The following is a 22,888-nucleotide window of genomic DNA, read 5'->3' on the forward strand; positions in this document are numbered from 1 at the left end:
GACATCTTGTAAAACATTATCATGAGGGGATATTGGACTTCAAGTTTGTATTCCTTTCCCTCCTCCCCCCCCCCCCCCCAACCAACCTTCTTCCCAAGCCACACTCTCTTCCAGCCCATCGAGTCCCTTACCCTGGACACTTCCACTCAGTGCAATAGCTCTTCCATGAGGCTGAGAGACCTAGAAGAGGTGAAAAGAACTCAGGACCACTCTTTGACCCCCAGCCGAAGTCAAATATATGCTTCATGTTTTTAAATTTTCCTAATATTTAGAGGCATTTTAAAATTACATGAAAGTCAATAAGTAATTTTTAAATAATTGAATGAGCCTATGATAACATTGTTTAACTGAATGAAACAAGACTTGAATATTTTTCATATTCATCTTTATTAATGAAATATTTGATGTTGTAATGAAGTCTCTATGACACAAGAGCAGACCAATGTTTCACATCCTGCACCTTACCATTTTCCACACACTTACTATAGAAATGTGGCAGACAGAATGAGATAGCATTGAAATCTCCCATTATATAAACCATTAAATATATAAAAAAGAGACTTGATTAGAACAGCCTTAAACCCATGGTGAAAGAAAGTAAGGAAATGCGTAATATAATTCAAAACAGTTAGTAAGATTGTTTGTTTTAAAAGTTGAAGGTAATGCATGCTTAACACTCAGTGGTATCTGTTGGCAGTAGTTAATACAAGCCAGAGTATGAAGAGTAGTGAGGCCCAGTGTCGAAGCGGCTTGGTGATTGATAGCTGGAAAACACATGTGGGTCTGACTTGGCTGGGAGAAGCAAGAGGCCAGAAAGCTCATCTTTCTTGCAGCGCTTCATCAGTTCTTTGTAATTGACTCTCTCCTCTGTCATGGGATCAACAAGATCCCTGGCATAGTTGGACTCTTCCTGGAGGACTCTGGCGGTGTTGTTATCGATCATGTTCGACATGAGGGCATCCTTGGTAGACACACGGCCGGAGCGGTTGGGGTCCACCAGTCCCCCAGTGAGGTACTGGGCTTCCAGGTACTGGTGAGCAACATCATTGGGCAGCCAGCCCTTCTGAAGAGCCACCCCCACAGAAAGGCGTTCCTTAGTGACAGGGTCTTCAAGCCCAGTGAAAGCCTTCTGGGCATTGAGCAACCTTCTCGCATGGGTTCTGTCAATCAGGCTTCTGTCTAAAGCCTTATGGACTGAATGCCTTTCCCGGGTTGAGATGTCTATGATCCCACCTGTAGCTGCCTGTGCTTCCAGCAGCCTTTGAGCTGTGATGGGCTCGAGTAGCTTCTTGTTTAAGGCACTGGTGATGGACATCTTTGTGTTAGTGGTGTTGTCAAACACTCCAGCTATGGGTTGTTGATCACGGTCAGTGTGCCCCCGGTAGGTTGCAAAACCTGGGCTAGAATAGTTTGTTGATTGATACCTTGAAGAAAGTGGTGGCATGGAATTCACGGTGCTGATATGTAATGCTGTTGGTTTCTCTTCACCCGCTACCAACAGTGCAAACTCAGATATTGGAAGCTTTCCATCCCTATAGCGTTTCAGCTCTTCCTTTGTGATTCTTCTGTCTTTCAGAGCAGTGTCAATGGAGTATTCTTTCCCACTCTTCTTGTCTCGAAGGACAGAGGTTTCTCCTGATATTCCATGGGTGAAAATCTCTTCCCAATCACACTCCAGCTCCTGTAGGTTGATGTATTGTTCCCGATCTATTATGTTCCTTCTGTAAGCCTCATAGGGTGACAATTCCTTTCCAGTATCTGGATCCACAATGGATATCTTTGTAGACAGATTGGTTTCTCTCATCTGGATGTCTCGTTGACGCGCTTCTTCCCTGCTGATCTGTGACTCAAGGTTTCGGATTGTGTACTCTTTCTCGTGAACTTTGTCCCTCTCCTGCATGATCTCCTTCTCTATCCATGATACTTTATCATCCAGCTCTTGTTTTCTTTGCTTTTCTTTCACATGGTGCTGACTCAGACGTTTGAACTCCTCTTTATGGACAAAAGTCTTTTGTTCTCTTTCTGCCTCCAGGTTCTTCAGTTCATCCTCCAGTGCTGACTTTTCATGGAAAGCATTATCTCTGGCTTTTCTCAGATCTGATTCCAACTTAGTTCGTGATACCATCGTGTTTTCCAATTTCTCGCACCTATCCTTAACCCTTCTTATTTCCTCTTCTATGTCCAGCCTGGAATTCTTCTCCTTGTTGTATAAATCTCGTGTGTGGGCACGCTCTTCCTCCAAGGCCTTGTCTTTTTCTATCCGGATAACTTCCCTGCAGATGAGTTTTTCTTGGGATTTCTCTTTGTGGAGAATCTCCAACTGGAGTTGAATTTTCTTGATTTCTTTGTCCAAATTAGTAACTTTATTCCTTTCTTGGTCTAACTGCTGACGTAAGGATCCAGCTAATCTTTCGAGACCTTGATCCTTTTCTACCTTGAGGACTTCTTCGGTGACAATCTTCTCTTCCAAGGGAGGAGGATTGGACTCTAGGTTGCGTATTTTATATTTGATTCCTTCCATTTCATTTTTGATGGTCTGGTGAATACCCTTTTCCTCCTCAAGGTTTAGTTCTTTCTCTCTTTCCTCTATCAGAGCTTTCAGATGCTGGACTTCCCTCTCCAGGTTCCGCCTTTGGTTTCGTTCTTCATCTAAGGTTGTGTTCAGGCTGTAGTGTTCTTTGGCAAGTTTTGGATCCTTTTCTAAACGAACCATTTCCTGAACCACAATCTTCTCTTCAGGCTTTTGCCTCTGCAACTGAGAGTACATATTCTGCAAATCAAACACTATTGCTTCAATATTCCTTCGTTTCTCCGATTCTTCACGGATTATTGTTCGGAGTCGCTTCACTTCCTTATCCAGCATTGGGTCATCTTCATACTTCACAACATCTTTGGTCACTACTTTGGTCTCAATCTTTGACCGTTCTTTCCGCCACTCATCTCTTTCATTTTTCAACCTCTTAATCTGTACCTGCATATCACCATGTTCATCATCCATTTGAGGGAGTTTATGTTTGAGTTGATCAATCTCCTTAAGCATTTCTGGGCTTTTCTGAAGCTTCACAACTTCCTTGGTGATATCTTTATATTGAATTTGAGGTTTCCTGTCTTTCAGCACTTCTAGGTCCCCATGGGCGATGGTGATTTCCATCTCCACATCACCCCTTCTCTTGGCAGTTTCTCGTATGTCTTTTTTCAGTTTTGTTATCTCTTGCTCAGTTTCAGGAAGGATACGGAAATTCTCTTGAACTATTTCTTTTGTTTCTATTTTTGGTTTCTGATCATAGATAATTCTGTACTTCATCTGCAGCTCACTCAGTTCTCTCTCCAGATCACCATTACTCTGGCTTTCTTCCTCACAAAGCTTCCTGAATTTGACTAAGTCCTTTTCAAGTTGAGGGTCCTTTTCTATCTTCTTGATCTCCTTAATCATTACCTTTGGACTAGTTTTTCCGGCTTGTTTCTCCAGGGTCTCAATCTGAGTTAGCATATCGCGTATCTTTTCAGTCAGCACCTGTTTTTTATGACCCTCATCTTCAATCTCGCTTTGAAGACTTTTGGAAGCCTTCAACATATTCGGGTCTCTTTCTACCTTCACTTTTTCAACCACAACAACCTTTTCTTTAATGTTGATTGGCTTCTGCTCAAGGATGGTGACCTCTCTTGTTAGACGATCCCAGTCACCAATAGTTATCTGCTTTTCCCTTCTCAGAGTATTAATTTCACTGCGAAGATTTTCAGCTTCAACATCCAAAGCAGGGAGCCTCTCAATTTTTTTCACCTCTTTAGTGAGCAGCCCAGTAATGGCATTTTTCTGATCATCTGTCAGCAAATTAATTTTCTGCCTAGTTGAATTTATATTACTCTGGGTTTCCTGTCTCTGTTTCCGCACTTGGTTCATTTCATTGCGCAAGTCAGAAAGGCTGGCTTCTATTTTGGGGTCCCTGTAGTACTCCACTACCTCTTTCTCTTCCATTTTATCCACTGGCCGACGTGTTCTTAGAAGACTAAGTCTCTTGCTCTCCTCCTGAAGAGTTTTTTCAGCTAATTTGGTCTTCTTTGCCTCTTCTTGGTATTGTTGTTGGATGTCACCACCTTTGCTGGCAAATGTTGACTTCACATTCTGTTGCATAACGACGTCATCTATTGGACTTTCTTGGTGCTTAAAAGAGATAATAAAATTAAGTTTTAGATCAATGTACATTATTTACACAGTATTGCATGTTGTTAAAAACAAACAGGCCATTTGCCCTCTAACAGTAGTACTTCTATCTTTCACTATTAACCCTTTTCTGTATATCTTTGCACTGCTTTCCTGAAGTATTCATTTGCCTTAACCAACCTATAAGGTGGTGAGTTCCACATTCTAACTACTCTCTGCATAGAGAAGATCTCCAAGTTTTCTTTATTGGATTAGTGTTGCCCTAGTGCCAGTGTATGTGAATCAATGTTCAGTCATCTGACCATCAGACATAACAATAAAGCTTAGTCTGACAAACCACATCACAGCGGGTCATCCAGTCATTGGGGTTCATTAGTTGTCATTTGCAACTTTCATAACATCTTAGTTGATCAGAACTGACTGACTTTTTGATTTTTAACTGCAAAGAGTCTGTCTCTGCTTTAAGAGGAGGGTTTGAATCCAAACTTTAAGACAGAAGCCTATTATTGCAGGTAAATGTGAAGCCCATGACCCATAATCAGTCTTATTTAGTGTGGTCAGCTCTTGGTACAGTGACACAGACAATGACACTGCAGATAATTTCAGGTCAAGTGAAGCACACAGGTATGGAAATTCAACCAGAGCCACACACAGAGCACAAAGTACTCCAATTCTGAACCTCAAAAGCAAGGCTTAATATCGTCACCACTACATTTGTCCATTTTGATAACTATGCAAGAGCAAACATAATCGTTCATAATCGAGAAGTACTCTGTAAATAATGAGAGGAAAATAAAATGAAGAGCCCATATTTAAACAGTGAATGACATGCCTTCTGTTACGAATATGTCATATGATGTTGTTAAACCAGGGGTGCTAGTGATCTGTAATGAACATCACTAAAACTCTCCCTCACTCAATATTCATTTCCTCCAGATGGCGGAGACAGTATTAGAACCCAAACCTATTTGGAGAAGCTATCTCAGCTTTGGTTTGCCTAATGTGGGAAAGAGAACATTGACTAAAGTTCTCACTTTCTGATAGCTGGCTATTTTCCGAGTAATAACTTTTAATAACATTGTCCACAGTAGTGCCTTGAGAGGCAAAAAGAGGGAGAAAGCTCAGAATCAAAATCAGAATCAGGTTTATTATCACCAGCATGTGACGTGAAATTTGTTAACTTGGCAGCAGCAGTTCAATGCAATACATAATCGAGCAGAGAAAACAAATAATAATAATAAATAAACAAGTACTTTGCTTCAGTGTTTACAATGGAAAAGGATCCTGGTGATTGTAGGGATTGCTTACAGCAGACTGAAAAGTTTGAGCATATAGATATTAAAGAAGATGCACTGAAGCTTTTGGAAAGCATCATGTTGGATAAGTCACCGGCTCTGGAAAAGATGTACCCCAGGCTACTGTGGGAGGCAAGGGAGGAAATTGCAGAGCCTTTGGCAATGATCTTTGCATCAACAATGGGGACATGAGAGGTTCCGGAGGATTGGAGGGTTGCTGATGTTGTTTCCTTATTCAAGAAGGGGAGTAGAGATAGCCCAGGAAATTATAGGCCAGTGAGACTTACTTCAGTGGTTGGTAAGTTGATGGAGTAGATCCTGATGGGCAAAATTTATGAAAATTTGGAGGGGTATAATATGATTAGGAATAGTCAGCATGGCTTTGTCAAGGGCAGATTGTGCCTTAAGAGCCTATGGGTAATTTTTTTTGATGATGTGACTAATCACATACATGGAGCTAGAGCAGTAGATATAGTGTATTTATATTTCAGCAAGGCATTTGATAAGGTACCCCATGCAAGGCTTATTGAGAAAGTAAGGAGGCATGGGATGCAAGGGGACATTGCTTTGTGGATCCAGAACTGGCTTGCCCACAGAAGGCAAAGAGTGGTTGTAGATGGGTCATATTCTGCATGAAGGTTGGTGACTAGTGGTGTGCCTCAGGGACCCCTACTTTGTCATTTTTATAAATGACCTGGATGAAGAAGTGGAGGGATGGGTTAGTAAATTTGCTGATGACAAAAAGGTTGGGGGTGTTGTGGATAGTGTAGAGGGCTGTCAGAGGTTACAGGGGGACATTGATAAGATGCAAAACTGGGCTGAGAAGTGGCAGATAAGTGTGAGATTTTGGTAGGTCAAATATAGTATTAATGGTAAAACTCTTGGCAGTGTGGAGGATCAGAGGGACCTTGGGGTCCGAGTCCATAGTTGACTCAAAGCTGCTGCGCAGGTTGACTCTCTGGTTAAGAAGGCATTCAGTACATTGACCTTCATCAACCATGGGATTGAATTTAGGAGCCAAGAGGTAATGTTGCAGCTATATAGGACCCTGGTCAGATCCCACTTGGAGAGTACTGTGCCCAGTTCTGGTCACCTCACTACAGGAAGGATGTGGAAACCATAGAAAGGGTGCAGAGGAGATTTACAAGGACATTGCCTGGATTGGGGAGCATGCCTTATGAGAATAGGTTGAGTGAACTTGGTCTTTTCTCCTTGGAGCGATGAAGGATGTGAGGTGACCTGATAGAGGTGTATAAGATGATGAGAGGTATTGGTCACATGGATAGTTAGAGGCATTTTCCCAGGGCACAAGAGCGCACAGTTTTAAGGTGCTTCGATGCTTCGAAGATGGAACAGAGGAGATGTCAGGGGTAAGTTAGTTTGTTTTTACTCAGAGGGGTGAGTGCATGGAATAGGCTGCTGGTGATGAAGGCAGATACAATAGGGTCTTTTAAAAGACTCCTGGGCAGGTACATGGAGCCTAGGGAAATAGAGGGCTGTGGGTAACCCTAGGTAATTTTTAAGGTAAGGACATATTCGGCACAGCTTTGTGGGTGAAAGGGCCTGTATTATGCAGTAAGTTTTCTATGTTTCTAAGTAAATCAATTACAGTATACGTATACTGAATAGATTTTAAAAAACATGCAAAACCAGAAATACTGTATATTTAAAAAAAAGTGAGGTAGTGTCCAAAGATTCAATGTCCACTTAGGAATCAGATGGCAGAGGGGAAGAAGCTGTTTCTGAATCACTGAGTGTGTGCCTTCAAGCTTCTGTATCTCCTACCTGATGGTAACAATGAGAAAAGGGCATGCCCTGGGTGCAGGAGGGCCTTAATAATCGACACTGCCTTTCTGACACACCTCTCCCTGAAGATCTCCTGGGTACTTTGTAGGCTAGTACCCAAGATGGAGCTGACTAGATTTACAACCCTCTGCAGCTTCTTTCAGTCCTTTGCAGTAGCTCCTCTCCCCATAGCAGAAGTGATGCAGTCTGTCAGAATGCTCTCCATGGTACAACTATAGAAGTTTTTGAGTGTATTTGTTGACATGCTAAATTTCTTCAAACTCCTAATGAAGTATAGTCACTGTCTTGCTGCCTTTATGACTACATTGATATGTTGGGACCATGTTAGATCCTCAGAGGTCTTGACACCCAGGAACTTGAAACTATTCACTCTCTCCACTTCTGATCCCCTGTGAGGACTGGTATGTGTTCCTTTGTCTTACCCTTCTGGAAGTCCACAATATCTTTTCCAGTAAGTGTTTTGGGATTCCACACTGTTCATGTAAGTTCCATTGTAATGCTGATACAGAGAGAACTTGCTGAGTAAATCTAAGATTCCACAAATAATTGACCCACGTAGTCTCCCCTGCAATCATTTTGTAATAGTTGTACCTCTGGTGTATTCCAGGATATAAAAGTCACATGCACGTAGGAGCAAAATTCTGAGCACTGGCCACTGGATGATAAACCCTCACTGATGTGAATTTCATGAAACCATGTACTGTAAAGGGCATTGGGCATCCTGAAGTGCAGCCAAATGTGAAGGGAAATGTTATCTGAATTCAGCCAGGAGAGCCTCAAGGAGTCAGCTACTCCCTGCAGCCCATGATAATGAGTTATGGATCTGCTGCTGGGTGGCAGGTTAGACCTTAGACTACCGAATACCAGAGCCTCTGAGAGTTGTACCAGAATTAAAAGACGGGCAAAAGTACATTCATCAACAATGTGTAATCCTTAGCTCTCAGGTGCTAAGAACTCTCAGCAGCTATCACTTTCATTACCTTTTGCTTAACCTTTGTCACAAATTCCAGCTGGCTCAGCAGCTGATCATTTGACGATGAGACTTCAGCAAAGCGTTTGACCATGTTCTTATCCTGTAAAGGATACAAAGAATGTTATTTGGGAGTCACATACAGTATATTCACTGTAATTGGTGTCTGAAAAAGGGCGAGTGAGGGACAAGGGCAACACAACACAGAAGAAGTCCAGCCAACCCGTTGTAACCATATCGGCTTTTAAATTATTATATAATCAGTTCCATTTCCATAAGACTATAAGACGTCATGGCTGATCCTTGATCCCACTCAACCCCATACACCTGCCTTCTTGCCATAACCTTTGATCCCTGACCAATTAGGATATTATCAACTTTTGTTTTAAATATACCTGTGGTCTTCCTTCCACAGCTGCCTGTGGCAGAGCATTCCACAGATTGAACTATTCTCTGGCTAATAAAATTCCTCCTTACCTCTGTTCTTACACTCCTACTCCTTCCTTTTTTTAAAAAAAAATACACACAGCTACATTTTGGGTTTTTTGTCTGCTTTATCAGCTCAAGTAGTGTGGCCCAGGTTGTAACAATCGGTGACACCAAAATATTCTCCTCCTCTTGCTGTCGGTTTCCAAACATCCTGTCAATGGAATCAGCTTACTTCCCCTATCAGAACCATCTGCTATGTTTAAATATATTTATTAAATCTTCCCTTCACCTTCACTGCTCTGAGCAGAATAATCTTGACATCTTTGAGCTTTCATTATAATAGGTGTACCTTACTGTTCTGCTTACTATAATTTTGAATTAATTTGTATTTGTAGGGGTTTATGATCTAATTGTGTTCTTTTGTGTAAAATTATGTATAATTTATGATTAATTCATGTTTTTTTTCAAGTAAACATTGTGTGATTTTATGTTCCTGTAACACACAAATTGCTGGATGAACTCAGCAGGACAGGTAGAAAATATGGAAGAGTAAACAGTCAACATCTTAGCCAAGACCCTTCAGAATCTCGTCCCAAAAACGTCGACTGTACTCTTCCATAGATGCTGCCTGACCTGCTGACTTCCTCCAGCACTTTTTGTGTGTGTGTGTGGATTTCCAGCATCTGCAGATTTCCTTAGTTTTATGTTCCTGCAACGTTTTTCATTGTACCTGAATTTTTCATTAAACTTGAATGTGACACCTTTCTACTGTGACGAGATCTGAAGGATTATTCTAAAGTGGACTGTTCCCGTAACAAGGGAGAGAGGGAGCAAACAGCTTGTGTGCTAATTCAGCAACAGGGAGAGAGGAAAAAGTCTGAGTTGCCTTGGAAACTGAAGGACGGAGCTATCTGATGGACAGCTGGTGTTCTGCACTATTGAGATATATACAAGGTCAGTTGACTTTTTTAATCAGACGCACAAGAGTCACACGACACCAGAGGCAAGGAGGACACTGGTGAGCTTTCTGTGCCCACGACAAGGGTGGGGTTTTGCTCACAGTGTGGACAAAAGAGTGACTAGTTGGGGAGCTATCGGTGTGTTTAACCCTGGCCTGGGTTGATAGCTCACTGTGGAAAAACCGACATTCCTCTTTCTGTGGTCACAAGTTGGTGACTTTAAATAAGTTTCGGGAGCAGGAGGATGACATGGAGGATTGGCATCGGCATTGGGAAGACAAACCAACTTTCTACCTCTCTCTCTCCAACTCTATTCAAATCAAATTCCAGAACTGAACTGAGTACTTATTATATCACCGTAAGACTGTATAACCTAACCACCTGAGCTGGGGAAGCGTGGGAACCTTATTTACTCACCTATATATATATATACATATACTTTGCTAACTTGTTTACCTTATCTTGTTTTATATTACTTTATTCACATAGTTACTAATAAAATTTATAACAGAAGACTCTGACCCCAGGTGTGTCCATTTCTGCTGGTTCTTTTTAACCCCTTACAGGATATGTAACACTACTATGAGATGCATAGTCCATCACTGAGAGTATATCAGACCCCAGATATCACCAATAAAGGAACTTGAGTCACAAATACTTGTACTGAGTTCATGATTTACATGCCACAGTGACTGAAAGAAATTGCAGAGAATTGTAAACACACCTTCCCTTCTATGGACTCTGTCAATACTTCCCATTGCCTTGGTAAATCATCCAACATAATCAAAGAGCCCCACTAATTTTGGTCATTCTCTCTCCTGCTTTCAACCAATGGGCAGTAGCTGTAAAAGCTTAAGGACACATTCCACAAGGCTTAAGGGCAACTTCTATCCTTTTGTATATAAGACTCTTGAAAGAATCTCTTGTACAAAAAGTACTCATGACCTCACCATCTATATTGCCATGGCCCTTGTACTTTATCAACCGACATACACCACACTTTCTCTGTAACTGCATTCTGCATATGTTTTTCCTTTTGTGCTTCCTCAAATAATCTGTCTGGCACACAAACAAAGCTTTTCACTGTCTTGTAGACATGTGACAATATTAAACCAATTACCTGTAACCCAGTCACTGTCTTCAGCACTAGCTGAAATCACTCCTGATGTCTCACCAAATTTCCCCAAATGTTAGCTGATCTGCATTCACCTGGAAGATTGAAAATGATTTTGGCATGGACTAGATGGGCCAAAGGGACTGTTTCTGTGCTGTACTTTTCTATAACTCTATCTTATGACTGATGGTTGGTTCATGCTGGAGTTGCTAATCTCCTTAAGTAAAGAAAGGCAAGTGGTCATTGAGATGACATGACTGATCAGACATAGATTACACAAAGTTTTAGAAGTCATACAGAACATACGCTAGAGGGAAAGGTCTTTGAGTCCATCAGATTGAGCCAGCATTTGTATTTCCCATTGTATCTTCAGCTACCCCTCCTTTTCCCCTTTTCACTTCATTTAACCTATTAGCATATGTGTCTTTACTTGAATATATCCATTCTTTTCACCAAACCTCTTCCCTGTGGTGATAAGCTGCACATTCTAAGCACACCTTGGTGCCAAGATCTTGTCTTTACCTGATCCTTAATGCTGTCTTGCAGTGTCTGAGTTCTTAGCTTCTTCGGGCCAGAGATAGGGTCCAGAGATGCTCGGTACTTGTCATTGTTGGTTTCATAATCCTTTGGGAAAAAAAACACAAGCAAAACATTACTGATTTCATAAATGCAGGCCCAGAGAAATTCCCTGTGTCTTGAACCCCATTTTTCCCTCTTGTTCAGAACCTTCAGCTCAACACCACCTTGTGAGGAGTGGGTTGGGGTGGAAGAGGCTGGCTAAATTAGGCAGCTGGTCCAAAACAGTGCAATAATGTGGCTTTGAGCTGAGCAGAAATTGTTGGGGTGGAGGGGAGCAAAGAAATAGAAGTATGTGACTTTGAGCAGCTCAGAAATTTGGGGGGGCACGTAAGAAATAGAAGAATTTGATTTTGAACAGAGCCAAATGCAGCCATCCTCAGCTGAAGTAAAACTCAACCTCTTCCCACCCCCACCTCAAAGTGTAAATATCATTATTGCAAAATGTCATTATTCTAATCCAAACCTCTGGAGTTGTAGAATGGTAGAATAATACAAGTCATTCAGCCCACTTATCCATGCCAATCTAACCTTGTCTGATCTATCTGCACTTATCCCATGACACCTCCAATCCACGTACCTGGCAATGCACAAAATTAATCCTTTCTTCCTACCTCCAATTTTTTTTCTGTTGGTTTCTTTGACACCTGGCTGTTTCTAAAGCTGGAATAATCTTTTTAAATTAAACATCTCCCTGATCCAGGGTCTACTTTGCCCAATCACGCTTGGAAGCAGCAGTTACACCCGACAACAGGAGTAATCAGGTGATGAGAAATTGGGAGAATCTCCAAAGCCAACACATACCTTCAGTGTTGACTGCAAGTCTTGAGAGAGATGGACGAGTTTATCTTTCTTAGATTCCTGGTTCTTGATATCGTCTACCAGTTTCTGTAAGATCAAAGATGTTACAATGGAGTGAGCCTAGGTCCCCTTGGCTCTAACATGTGTATCAGGTTGAAGAATAAATCAAGCTTGAAAAGCATCTCAATCAATGTTTCCATCAAGTTGGGTGGAAGCTCAGAAGGCATCCACCCAACTTGTGCCAAAGACTGCATTATGCCAAACCCTGGTTATCTTCAGTGAGGTGATATTAGCCCAGGCTTGGAAAATATTGTGCGCTTGATACATTGTTTTCAGCACAGGTACGTTAATGTGTCTGCTTCTTTTCATAGTCCAAGAAAAGTTGTCCATCGAAAGTTCACCAGGTGGATAAGGAGTACACACTTACAGTTACAGCTTGTAACAATCAGAGATCATCAGTGTGACCGCCAAGGTGTTATTGATCTTGGGGGCAATATCTTAGTTTCTCTTTTGTTTTCTAAAGAAATGCTATTCATACAAAAAGTGTGCCGTGCTCCTTGAAAATGTGAATGATTACTAATGCTTGAACTTGAGTGATTACAGCCATTCCAAATAAGTGAATTGCATCAATACAAAACTGAAATGTGATCACCACAAAATATGGACAGGATTACAATGAAACAGAATGGATTATTTATTTATTCATTATGATACTGCGCAGAGTGAGCCGCACCATCCGGTTATTCCCCGATTAAACCCTGGCCTAATCACAGGACAATTTACAATGACCAATTCACCTACCAACCAGGATGTCTGTGGAACATGAGAGGAAATCAGAGCACACAGATTAAACCCATGCAGTCACGGGGAGTATGTACAAACTCCTGACAGACAGTTATGAGATTTGAGCCCTGGTCACTGGTACTGTAAAGTGATGTGCTAACCACTAGGCTATCATGCTCCCCCCATGAAAATGAAGTAGATTTCCATGAAATAGTGGATTACCATGATAGTTTGGGTAAATTACCATGAAAGAGTTGATTGCCATGAACAATTGATTGGATTATCATGAAACAGAATAGATTACTAAACAAAATTAAATGGATTACCATCAAATTGTGTGATTTTCTGTGAAAATTTGATTGGATTACCATTAAAAAATGAGTGGATTTCCATGAAAAAGACAACATTGATGCAGCATGTTATTTTTTCTTCATTGTTCTATCTAGTTTGACAAGTTAAGTAAAGGAACTTCAAACCAAGTATGCCGTATTGAAAATGAACAATAGTCAACAGCAGGACACGATGATTTATCAGACTTCATATCATGTGGTACAATAGTTTTAAAAGATTCATACACATGCAATACATACATTTGTTACCAAACATGGACTGAAAGAAAGGTTTGAATTTCTACTTCCTCGTGCTTAGATAACACGTACCTTCTGGGCTTGGAGTTTGTTTTGGACTTCACTGAGGCTGGCAGTGGGTTGCACTTGGTTGTTAGGAAGATTGTCCATCCAGGTGTTGAGTTCCTGCAGGGATGTTTTGTAACGCTGTTGGGCCATATCAGCATTCTGAAGCATGTCCTCTCTGAAAAGATGAGAGAGCAAGGGTGAAGCTCTGGCACAGAGAAGCTAATACAGTGAATAGCTCATGCCTACACTGGTCAGGTATTGAACATTTATGATAAGATTCTCCCACTGGAAGCTTTAATGATCAAAGGTTTGTTTTGCAGGTATCGATTTACAACATCATGCAAGTGCAGTGGGAGATGGACATGAGTTGAGCTGGATGCCACCTCTACCTACCCAAAGCTCTAGCTAAGGCCACAGCATCTCCTCACCCTAACATGTCTTTGCACTCCAAAAAAATGAGAACCCAAAATGCTACAGCTGTGATGGAGGAGAAAACAGCAGCAAACTAACATGAGAAGCAGTAGTCTGCACAGGATCATCATGGTATTCTGTCTTTAATAACAGGATGCTTGCCTAGGTTTTTAACATGCAAACACTTGTATTTCAAAAACTATCAATCAAGCTGCCCATAAATATTGGAAATGTTTTTACAAACAGTTGATAAGGAAACATTTGTAAGAATTATATTAGAAATAGGGCAAGATTCAGATCAGAATCCAGTCAAGATGGCACCAAGCTCCAGTCCCTATTGAGGTCATGGCTCAGACTTTTTTTTTAGATTTGTAGGGATGATTTTCAGAGCAGAGGGTGAGTTGGGGATTAGGTTAGGGTTTAGGGACAGGGATGTAGGGAAGTTAGCGGTCATGCTAGATTTGAGGTCTCCAATTCACACTTCATATTCGAAGACCAGCAATGTGGATGTGTGACAGAGGACATCCAAAAACGGAAGTCACATTGGCAAGCACTGTGGATGAAGACCAGTGAGGATGAAAGCTGGTGGCCCAAAGATCCAAAGTCAGTGGGTCCTCCCACATCAGAGAGACTTCCAGGTTGGTGGCTCCTCCCAGGACAGAGAGTCCTGGAATTGAAGGTTCAGTGGGCAGGACGAATTGCAATGACTGACCCCCTAAGTATGTGACTCAGCAAGTCTAGAGTTCAGGGTCAGGGTTCAGTCATTGATGAATCCAGAGTTTGAGGTCTGGAGTTAGGGGCACCGTCATCAGTGAGTACTGTGGGTGATATGAAAAACTGAACGGAAGTCGAGAAGTCAAGACCCGATGGCTGAAGTACTGTGTCTGTGAGTCTGGGGAAGTTGAGGCGCAATGTCTGCAAGACCAAGTCCGCTGGAGACCCAGAGGTGGCCTCTTGTGAGGTTAGAGGATGTGCGTGAGTAGGTTGGTAGGAGAGAGGAAAGGGGGTTGTTTTGCTATTGTTTGTGTTCTGAATATTGTGAGCATGCTATATTGGTGTCAAGATGTGTGGCAGCATTTGTGGGCTGCCCCAGTACATCCTTAGGTCATGCTGGTCGTTAGCACAAATTATGGACTTCACCATGTTATAATGTACATGTGAAAAATAAATTAACCTGAAGATTTTGAACAGAATCTCTCAATTTCCTATGTTCCAAGGAGCAAAGTCCTAGCATGTCTAATCTCTGCTTGGTTAAAGTCCTGAGACTCCCTCTGCAGCAACACACTGTGAGTCAATTTGCCACAGTGCAGAGTTGAAGCAGCTGCTGCACCACCACCTTCAGAACCTGGCAGATACAACATCTCACTGGGGATGACCCTTTTTCTTTTAAATTAATTTTTTTATGTGTTTCTACAGTACAACTACAAAAAAATCAACAAAATGAAAATTAATACAGTTCAAAACAAACGTATCTAATATATAATTCATAACAATAAAGAAAATGCACCTGAAAGGGATTTCTTCTTTTATGTTACTGCTAAGGCTAATAAAATGGTTTCTTTGTTATGTTAAAAATAAAAATGCTTCTTTGTTATGTTAACTGCTGAGAAAGTGCTTTTCTCTCGCAGCTTGTTTGGGTTATAATTACTGATAACTAGACTTGTATTAATTTGTTAACCAATTGGGATAGATGTTATTCTTTCTTGTGGGTCTGTAAGCTATTGTTTCATAGACTTTGGGGAGACGGCGCGATGGGGATAGAGAGAGGAGACGCGATTCTGTAAGCTGGGTGACGGAACAGACCCTGAGCAGGAGTCCGAGGCCCAGGGTCTTCAGCAATGAGAGGAGACGAGGACAGATTCATGTGCAGTGTCTGGTCGACCACCATTGTTGGTCCCAGGTGGCGGGTCGAGGAGGTTGGAAGGAATCGAATGGTGGCAAGAAAACGTCGTTAACTGAGCTCCAACGGTTGTGCACGAAGTGGTTGGACTTTGGCGCCTTTTAATTTTCCTTTTATTTTGTATCTCTATTAAATACAGAGTTCCAGTAATATCTATAAAGTGTAATCATTTAATCGCATATGGTGTACTGTCTGTTATTTGGTATGGTGGGGACATCACACAGCATCTGCACAAGCTGATTACCAGTTTGGTGGGGCCAAAGGCTGCTCCCCCTAGACGGAAGTGAGCTGAGCGAGCATGAGGCTTACGAGGGGGCTACATTGTGGGGGCTCATCCGGGATTGGATTTTGTGGAAGCTGTGTGATCGCCTTCTTTAAATTATGCATGCTGTGGGGACAGAAATCTGGTGTGCCTCTGTGGGATTGCTGGTTATCACTGCATGTGTGTTGGATGGGGTGGCTGTTGGTATCCTGGAGTTCGTTGTTCAAGTCCAGACTAGTGCTGATGAAATGGTGGTGGGACCATGGGCTGTCCATATTGTTAGGAGAGAGAGGAAAGACTGGTTGGAATGTCCCAGCTATAGTAGGCTCCGCCCGGTTGTTGGAATAATGTCCAGCCCTAAAGGGGTGGAGGCATGGGCAGAGCAGACCTCTCAGTTGTTTGGTGAGTGGCAATGCTGGCTGAGGGAAAGTGGCAGGGATTGGTTGGAAGTTTGAGTAGGCAGGCTGGTGACGTTGTTAGAACTGTCAGGTCCAATTACCTCGAGGTGACTGCTGCCAGTTATGGGAAAGTGTGGGAAAATGCATTTGGTTCGACTGGAAGACAAATGCCGCAGCTGGGGGGCTTACTATATCTGTAGCAGGAGATTTGTAGGAAGTTTTCAGGGTATCTTCTTTGGCTAGAGGGGCACGTAAATTGTTTGCTGTGCCAGGGGAGTCAGTCAAGGGGATCAGCCCCTACCTAAGTTGTTCAGTTGATCCAAGAGGTGTTGGGAAACTTAGAGGAGCCCCATTGGGGCTTGGGGTCTCTGGGGGAGCACATTCCCAGCAATGTACCAAGGAAATCCCGAAAGGAACAGACCCTATTCCTGAAGGCTTAGAGGGACCATGCACTTGGGTGTCGTTATGGATAGATGGAAGCCACGCTAAAGCCATCCTCAACACCGGGGTGCAGGTCAAGTTGCTGTACAGTTCGTTTTAGAACTGGTATTTGAAGAATTTACCCTTGACAACATTGAGGGCAATGGAGATTTGGGGTACTAGTGCCAGTGATTATCCAGACAACAGTTACTGGTCAGTGAAAATGGAGTTCTTGGAGGCCAATGTGGGGGTGACTGACTTTCGTGAATCATTAATGCTGATGTGTCCGGATACTGTCGGGACGGGCAGCATTTCGATTCTGGAGGTGACCAACAGCCCGCTGGTGAGGAGGTGCATGTGGGGCCTGCTAGGAGGAGGCGGGTGAGAGCTGTTTGGAGGCATTGACTGTGCACCTAGTGTTTCAAGCTGCTTGTGAGGACGTATGTAGCAGCATTGGGCCGGTACCGAATTTAAACGAGAGCCGGTGGTGGTACGGACTGGGGGAAGTATCTGAGGGTGAGACCTTCTTAGTGGATGCTCCGAAATACCAAGAGGAAGGGGAGTTGACCACTGGACACCTTGGTGAGAGAGAGGTCGCGGCGACTGGCCCCTGCAGACGTGGAAGACATAGGCAGCGTGTGTGTGGATTATAGGACTCTGAACAGGCACACTGTCATTAATCAGAATACGGTCCTGAGGGCCGAAGAGGCAATGGTCTGTCTGAGTGGTGTGAAGGGGTTTAAAGTGTTGGATCTGAGGAGTGGATGTTGCCAGATCCCGATGAGTGAGGCTGACAAGGAGAAGATGGCCGTTATAGGTCCCCTAGGATTCTTCCGGTCTGAAAAGATGCCACAGGGCATATCCAGAGCCCTCGTAATCTTCCTGCGGGGCATGTGGAAGACCATGGGGGATGTGGAGGTGTTTGGAGTTTTGGTGTATGTGGATGATCGTCTGCAGTTTGGATTCACCTTGGGGAACTATGATGCGAGGCGAGTGCCAGAGCCCGGGTGGCAAGGAATTAATGAAGCAGAAAACCTGAAAGTTGACCTGGAAGAAGTCATTAGGAAGAAAAAGCTGGAGATAAGTTCAGTGAACATTAAATTGGAGGCTGACCAATCTTTAACTGCTGCTTTTCAGGTCAGGGTGCAAGAAGCTGGTGGAGTAACTGCGTCCCAAATGGAGATGAACATGAAGTGTGAGTCAGAACTGCTGAGACTGTGGCGAGAGTTGGAGGAATCAGAAGAAGCTGACATCTTGATTGCAGGAGGCTGAAGAGGCTGCAGAGGCAGCCCAGGCCAAATGCTTCGGTTTGGAGAAAATCAAACAGTAGCTACCGATCACGGAAATGAGGAAGAATATGGATTCGAAGGATGACGTGCTGGATGTGTGGTACATGCTGCCTTTTGCTAACTTCCCCTTGATTGAGGAAGACACCTTTGGCCCTTCTCCCACTGAGTCAGGTGTAGTGGGAGGGCTAGCTGTGGGTTACTGCAGGACCCTAGAGGAAAAGAAGCACTTCCCCGGGGCACCACTGCTCAATACAAGAGGACATGGCTTTAAGATAAGGGGAAGGAAGTTCAAAGGGGGATATTAGAGGAAGGTTTTTCACTCAGAGTGGTTGGTGAGTGGAATGCACTGCCTGAGTCAGTGGTGGAGGCAGATACACTAGTGAAGTTTAAGTGACTACTAGACAGGTATATGGAGGAATTTAAGGTGGGGGGGTTATATGGGAGGCAGGGTTTGAGGGTCGGCACAACATTGTGGGCTGAAAGGCCTGTAATGTGCTGTACTATTCTATGTTCTCTAGACACGGGATGGGGGCTCCGAGTTGCAGTGGGGGCTCGAGTGAGAGATTGAGAGAGGAGTTGGCAAGCAGACCCGAGGTATCTCCAGTTGTGTCCGAGCCTGAAGGGTTTAGATGAGGGGTATGGAGGCCTCAGAGAGTTAGGAAACTCCCAGATAGGTTGGTAACTATGTAGAGCCTGAGGAACAGGGCGTGAGGACATTGTTTGAGGAGCAATGTCACCTGGTTTGTACCTGGATTGGGTTTTGTGTCTGCAGGAAGGGTTGGCGAATTATTTAGAATTCATGAGGACATGACTAAATTTGATGGGGGGGGGAAGAGTGAAAGGGGTTTCTTCTTTTATGTTACTGCTAAGGCTAATAAAATGGTTTCTTTGTTATGTTTAAAATAAAAATGCTTCTTTGTTATGGTAACTGCTGAGAAAATGCTTTTCTTTCACATCTTGTTTGGGTTATAATTACTGATAACGAGAATTGTATCCATTGTTAACCAATTGGGATAGATGTTATTCTTTCTTGTGGGCCTGTAAGCTATTGTTTATTGTTAAGGCTACTGCCCTTAGACAGAAGCATGCTGAGCGAGCCTGAGGCTTACCGGGGGGGGGGGGGGGCACACACCCAAAATAAAATATAAAGTTAGTATCCTCCCCACCCTCCCACTACAAAACTCAAGGCCAACCATTACAATATGTAAAAGAAAAATTAATCAGAGTGTTCGACCCCACAGAGCTGTAAATATATATTAAAGTATAACGCCTACTACCAAAACTATAATGTAATTCCCATCCCAAAAAAACCCTAAAACTTACAGGAAAAAAAAGCTGGAAGTAATGGATTATGGTGTAGGAAAAAAAAGAATAAACTTAATCTAAAGAGGAGTTATGAAAGTTTTCAAAAAAGATCCCCACACCTTATGAAACTTTATGTCTGAATTGAGAAGTGAATAATGAATCTTTTCAAGGTCTAAACAGGACATAATATCACTAAGCCATTGAGCATGAGTGGGTGGGGCAACAGCTCTTTACCTGAGAAGAATTAAGCGAAAAGAGAGGCAAAAGATAGTGTTCAACGTTTAGTTGGACGCAAATGCATGTCTACCTCACCCAAGGTACCAAAAAGGGCAATCAGAGGGTTAGGTTTCAAATGACAATTAAAAATATGGGATAAAGATTAAAAAAAACTTCTCTCCAGAATTTCTCTAGCCTAAGACAAGCCTAGTACATATGAATAAGAGAAGCCTCGCCCCCTTTACACATGTCACAAACAGACTAATGTCAGGATAAAACTGTGATAATTTAGTTTTAGACATAGAAGCCCTATGTACAACCTTAAACTGCAAAAGGCAGTGGCGAGCAAATAGAGTTTGAATTAACTGATAAAGAAATATTTAAATCATGCTCCCAAGCAGTTCAAATTTTATCAAAGGGGCACACCTCAAGGTCACTAACTTATCATGATTAGAAGATATTAAGCCTTTACCCAGTGGACTAATACAAAGAAACAGATCCATAATGTTTTTCTTGGGTATCTCAGGAAAATTTGATATAAAAGAGTTAATGAAATGTCTAATTTGAAGGTATGAGTATTAGGTAGGTTAAACTATACAGACAGTTGTTGAAAAGTTGCAAAACAATTATCTATGAAAAGATCTTCAAAGCGCCTAATGCCCTTTCTATACCAATCATGAAATGTTGAGTCTTGCGTAGAAGGTAGGAAAAGATGATTGTTTAAAATGAGAATAGAGAGAGAGAAACCATGAAGGCCATTATATTTTCTAAACTGAGCCCATTTTCTCAGAGTATGTCTAATAAGAGGATTAACAATTAGTTTAGGCAAGTGACCAGGAAGTACAGATCCAAGAAGTGCAGAAATGAAGAGATCCTTACTAGAGTTCAGCTCCATTGCCACCCATTTTGGGCAGTCAGACTGTATGAAGGACCAAAAAATAAGACTACGAATATTGGTTACCCAATAGACCCTTTTAAGAATGTGTATTGCCTACCTCAGGTCCAGTTGATCGCTGGCATTCTGAAAGCGTTTGTTCAACTTTTGGACTTCTAACCGTTGTTTCTTGATATCAGGACAGTATTCCTGGAAATTCAACTCCAAAGTTCTGCAGCTGTCCTCTGTCTTTTTCAGATCCTGGTTCACCTTCTGCAGCTTGTCCTGGTCGTTGTTTAGGTCTCGCCTAAGCCTCTAAATGAGAGAGAAGCAATGACAGGAGAGGGAAGGTTTCATGAGAGGAATAATCCAAAAGGACTCAAAACTGTGCAGCGTTCTCTTCTATTTTATGAGATCTTTATCCTTGCTCTGTGTATGTCTCAAATCTAAAACAAGGTTGGATAACAAAGCATACCATTGTCCTGTTAACAAAGAGTAGGCTTCAAGAGTTTCTGAATCTCTTGCTAGAGGTGAACAGTATAGCTTTATTCGTCAAGAACTCCTAAGTAGAACACAATTACAGAGTGGATTCCACTCCAACTCACAGTGACAGGAATGCTAATTAAGGGGAGCCTTAGATCTCAGAACACTGCTTGGCTCTCACACTGGTGTGGAGCAGCCTTCTTCACAGCCTATTCAATGGCAGCCACACAAGGACTCAACGTAACTGTTTCACTGCTGAACTTGCTAAGAGAATCAGTGAATGCCATAATTTACATTTTTGGTACTATAGTAAAGTCCCCTGCTTCTGCTGGGAATGTGTATCAAGAACTTCTTATAGGAATGAGTGAGGCTCAGAGATACAATACCTCTCCTACTCATTGACCAATTCAGCCCTGAAACTTGTATCTGGCAGAATGCCATTGACACCATCTGAGACTCAACAGGCTTTTCTCATTGCCGAGGTAAATCTCAACCCTACATATTCAGGTGGCCTCCAGGTTCTGTAGCTGAGAACTGTCCATAAGCTGACTTCTCCTACCATCAGAAACATCTGTTTTTGATAGATCCCCATACACTATTCTACATAAGTTTACTAGAATTCTGTTATTTCATTAAATAGTCATGATAAAACTATCTGTAATTAAACTAGTAGAATATCTCCTGGTGCCAGAATGCTGCATAATCAATGTCATGAAATGTTGTATTAGTATTAGTATTATTATTGCTACTAACTTGTAAAGTGCTTTAAAATGTAGGGTAGAATTTACATACAGTCAGGTCATTCATAACCTGGGGAGTCACTGTGCTTTGTTACCTTGCGAGGGTAAGGTGAGAACGGGAGGTTACCCATCCTCACTCGAGGGTTTCCCCCTAGAGCGAAAGACAGTGTTGGGAGAGGCTTAATTGAAAAAAGGTATGCAAACACAATTCAATATCTGTTCTTAAGGTGCATTCCTTTTCATTTAAAGTGTGTACATAAACACACACACACACACACACACACACACAACCCCCCCCCCCCAAAAAAAAATCATTTGCATGAAAAGTTTTCTTCATCTGAAACTGGCACAACATTGCCAAAAGTGCAGAAGGTTGCAGTTACAGCATTGTCATTTCAAATAGATCACAAACATTTAAATAGATAATTTCCTTCTAAAAGATTGACTTTGGAGTTTATAGTAGGAAGTTCTGGCACATAGAATGTTTGCAGACATAGGATGTGGTTTATTTTACTTTTTATTGGATTTTTGAGACAACTTGATGAACCCATGAGTCTCCTCCCAGCAGTAAGCTCTTGCTTCCCCTAAGGGCAGGCATTGGTGTGCTGGCTTGGTGGATTTCCAACTGTTAAAGCAAATCATGCTTGGCTCTGCCTTGTCTTTTCCTCGGTATTTTGGGGTCAAATATATTTCTTAAAAAAGACTACTCTCAGTGCCACTCTATTAGATAAAATCAAGAAATTCTGCAGATGCTGGAAATCCTGCAAGAAATTCTGCAGATGCTGGAAATCCACACACACACACACACACACAACGCTGGAGAAGCTCAACAGATCAGGCAGCAGCCTACTCTTTCATCCCTTCATGTTGTGTGCGTTGCTTAGGTAACCCTGAACCTAATAAAGTGGCCACTGAGTGTGTGTTCATGGTCTTCTGCTGTAGCCCATCCACTTCAAGGCTTGATGTGCTGTGCAGTCAGAGGTGCTCTTCTGCACACCACAGTTGAAATATGTGCAATGAACACAAAATGCTGGAGGAACTCAGCAGGTCAGGCAGCATC

General features: G+C 42.4%; 1 protein-coding gene across 1 annotated transcript in view; it reads right to left on the reverse strand.

Moving 5' to 3' along the window:
• Positions 1-358: 358 nt before the first annotated feature.
• Positions 359-22,888, reverse strand: part of evpla (envoplakin a) — a 76,545-nt gene continuing 54,015 nt past the window's right edge. The window contains exons 17-22 of the mRNA XM_059948917.1: positions 20,727-20,920; positions 13,555-13,705; positions 12,116-12,199; positions 11,258-11,359; positions 8,244-8,336; positions 359-4,162 (exon numbers count right to left, since the gene is read on the reverse strand). Coding sequence (XP_059804900.1) covers positions 701-4,162; positions 8,244-8,336; positions 11,258-11,359; positions 12,116-12,199; positions 13,555-13,705; positions 20,727-20,920 — 4,086 coding nt within the window. The 3' untranslated portion in view covers positions 359-700. The remainder of the gene's footprint in view (positions 4,163-8,243; positions 8,337-11,257; positions 11,360-12,115; positions 12,200-13,554; positions 13,706-20,726; positions 20,921-22,888) is intronic.

The sequence above is a fragment of the Hypanus sabinus genome, chromosome 23 (genome assembly GCF_030144855.1).
Source record: "Hypanus sabinus isolate sHypSab1 chromosome 23, sHypSab1.hap1, whole genome shotgun sequence".
NCBI classification, from domain to species: domain Eukaryota; kingdom Metazoa; phylum Chordata; class Chondrichthyes; order Myliobatiformes; family Dasyatidae; genus Hypanus; species Hypanus sabinus.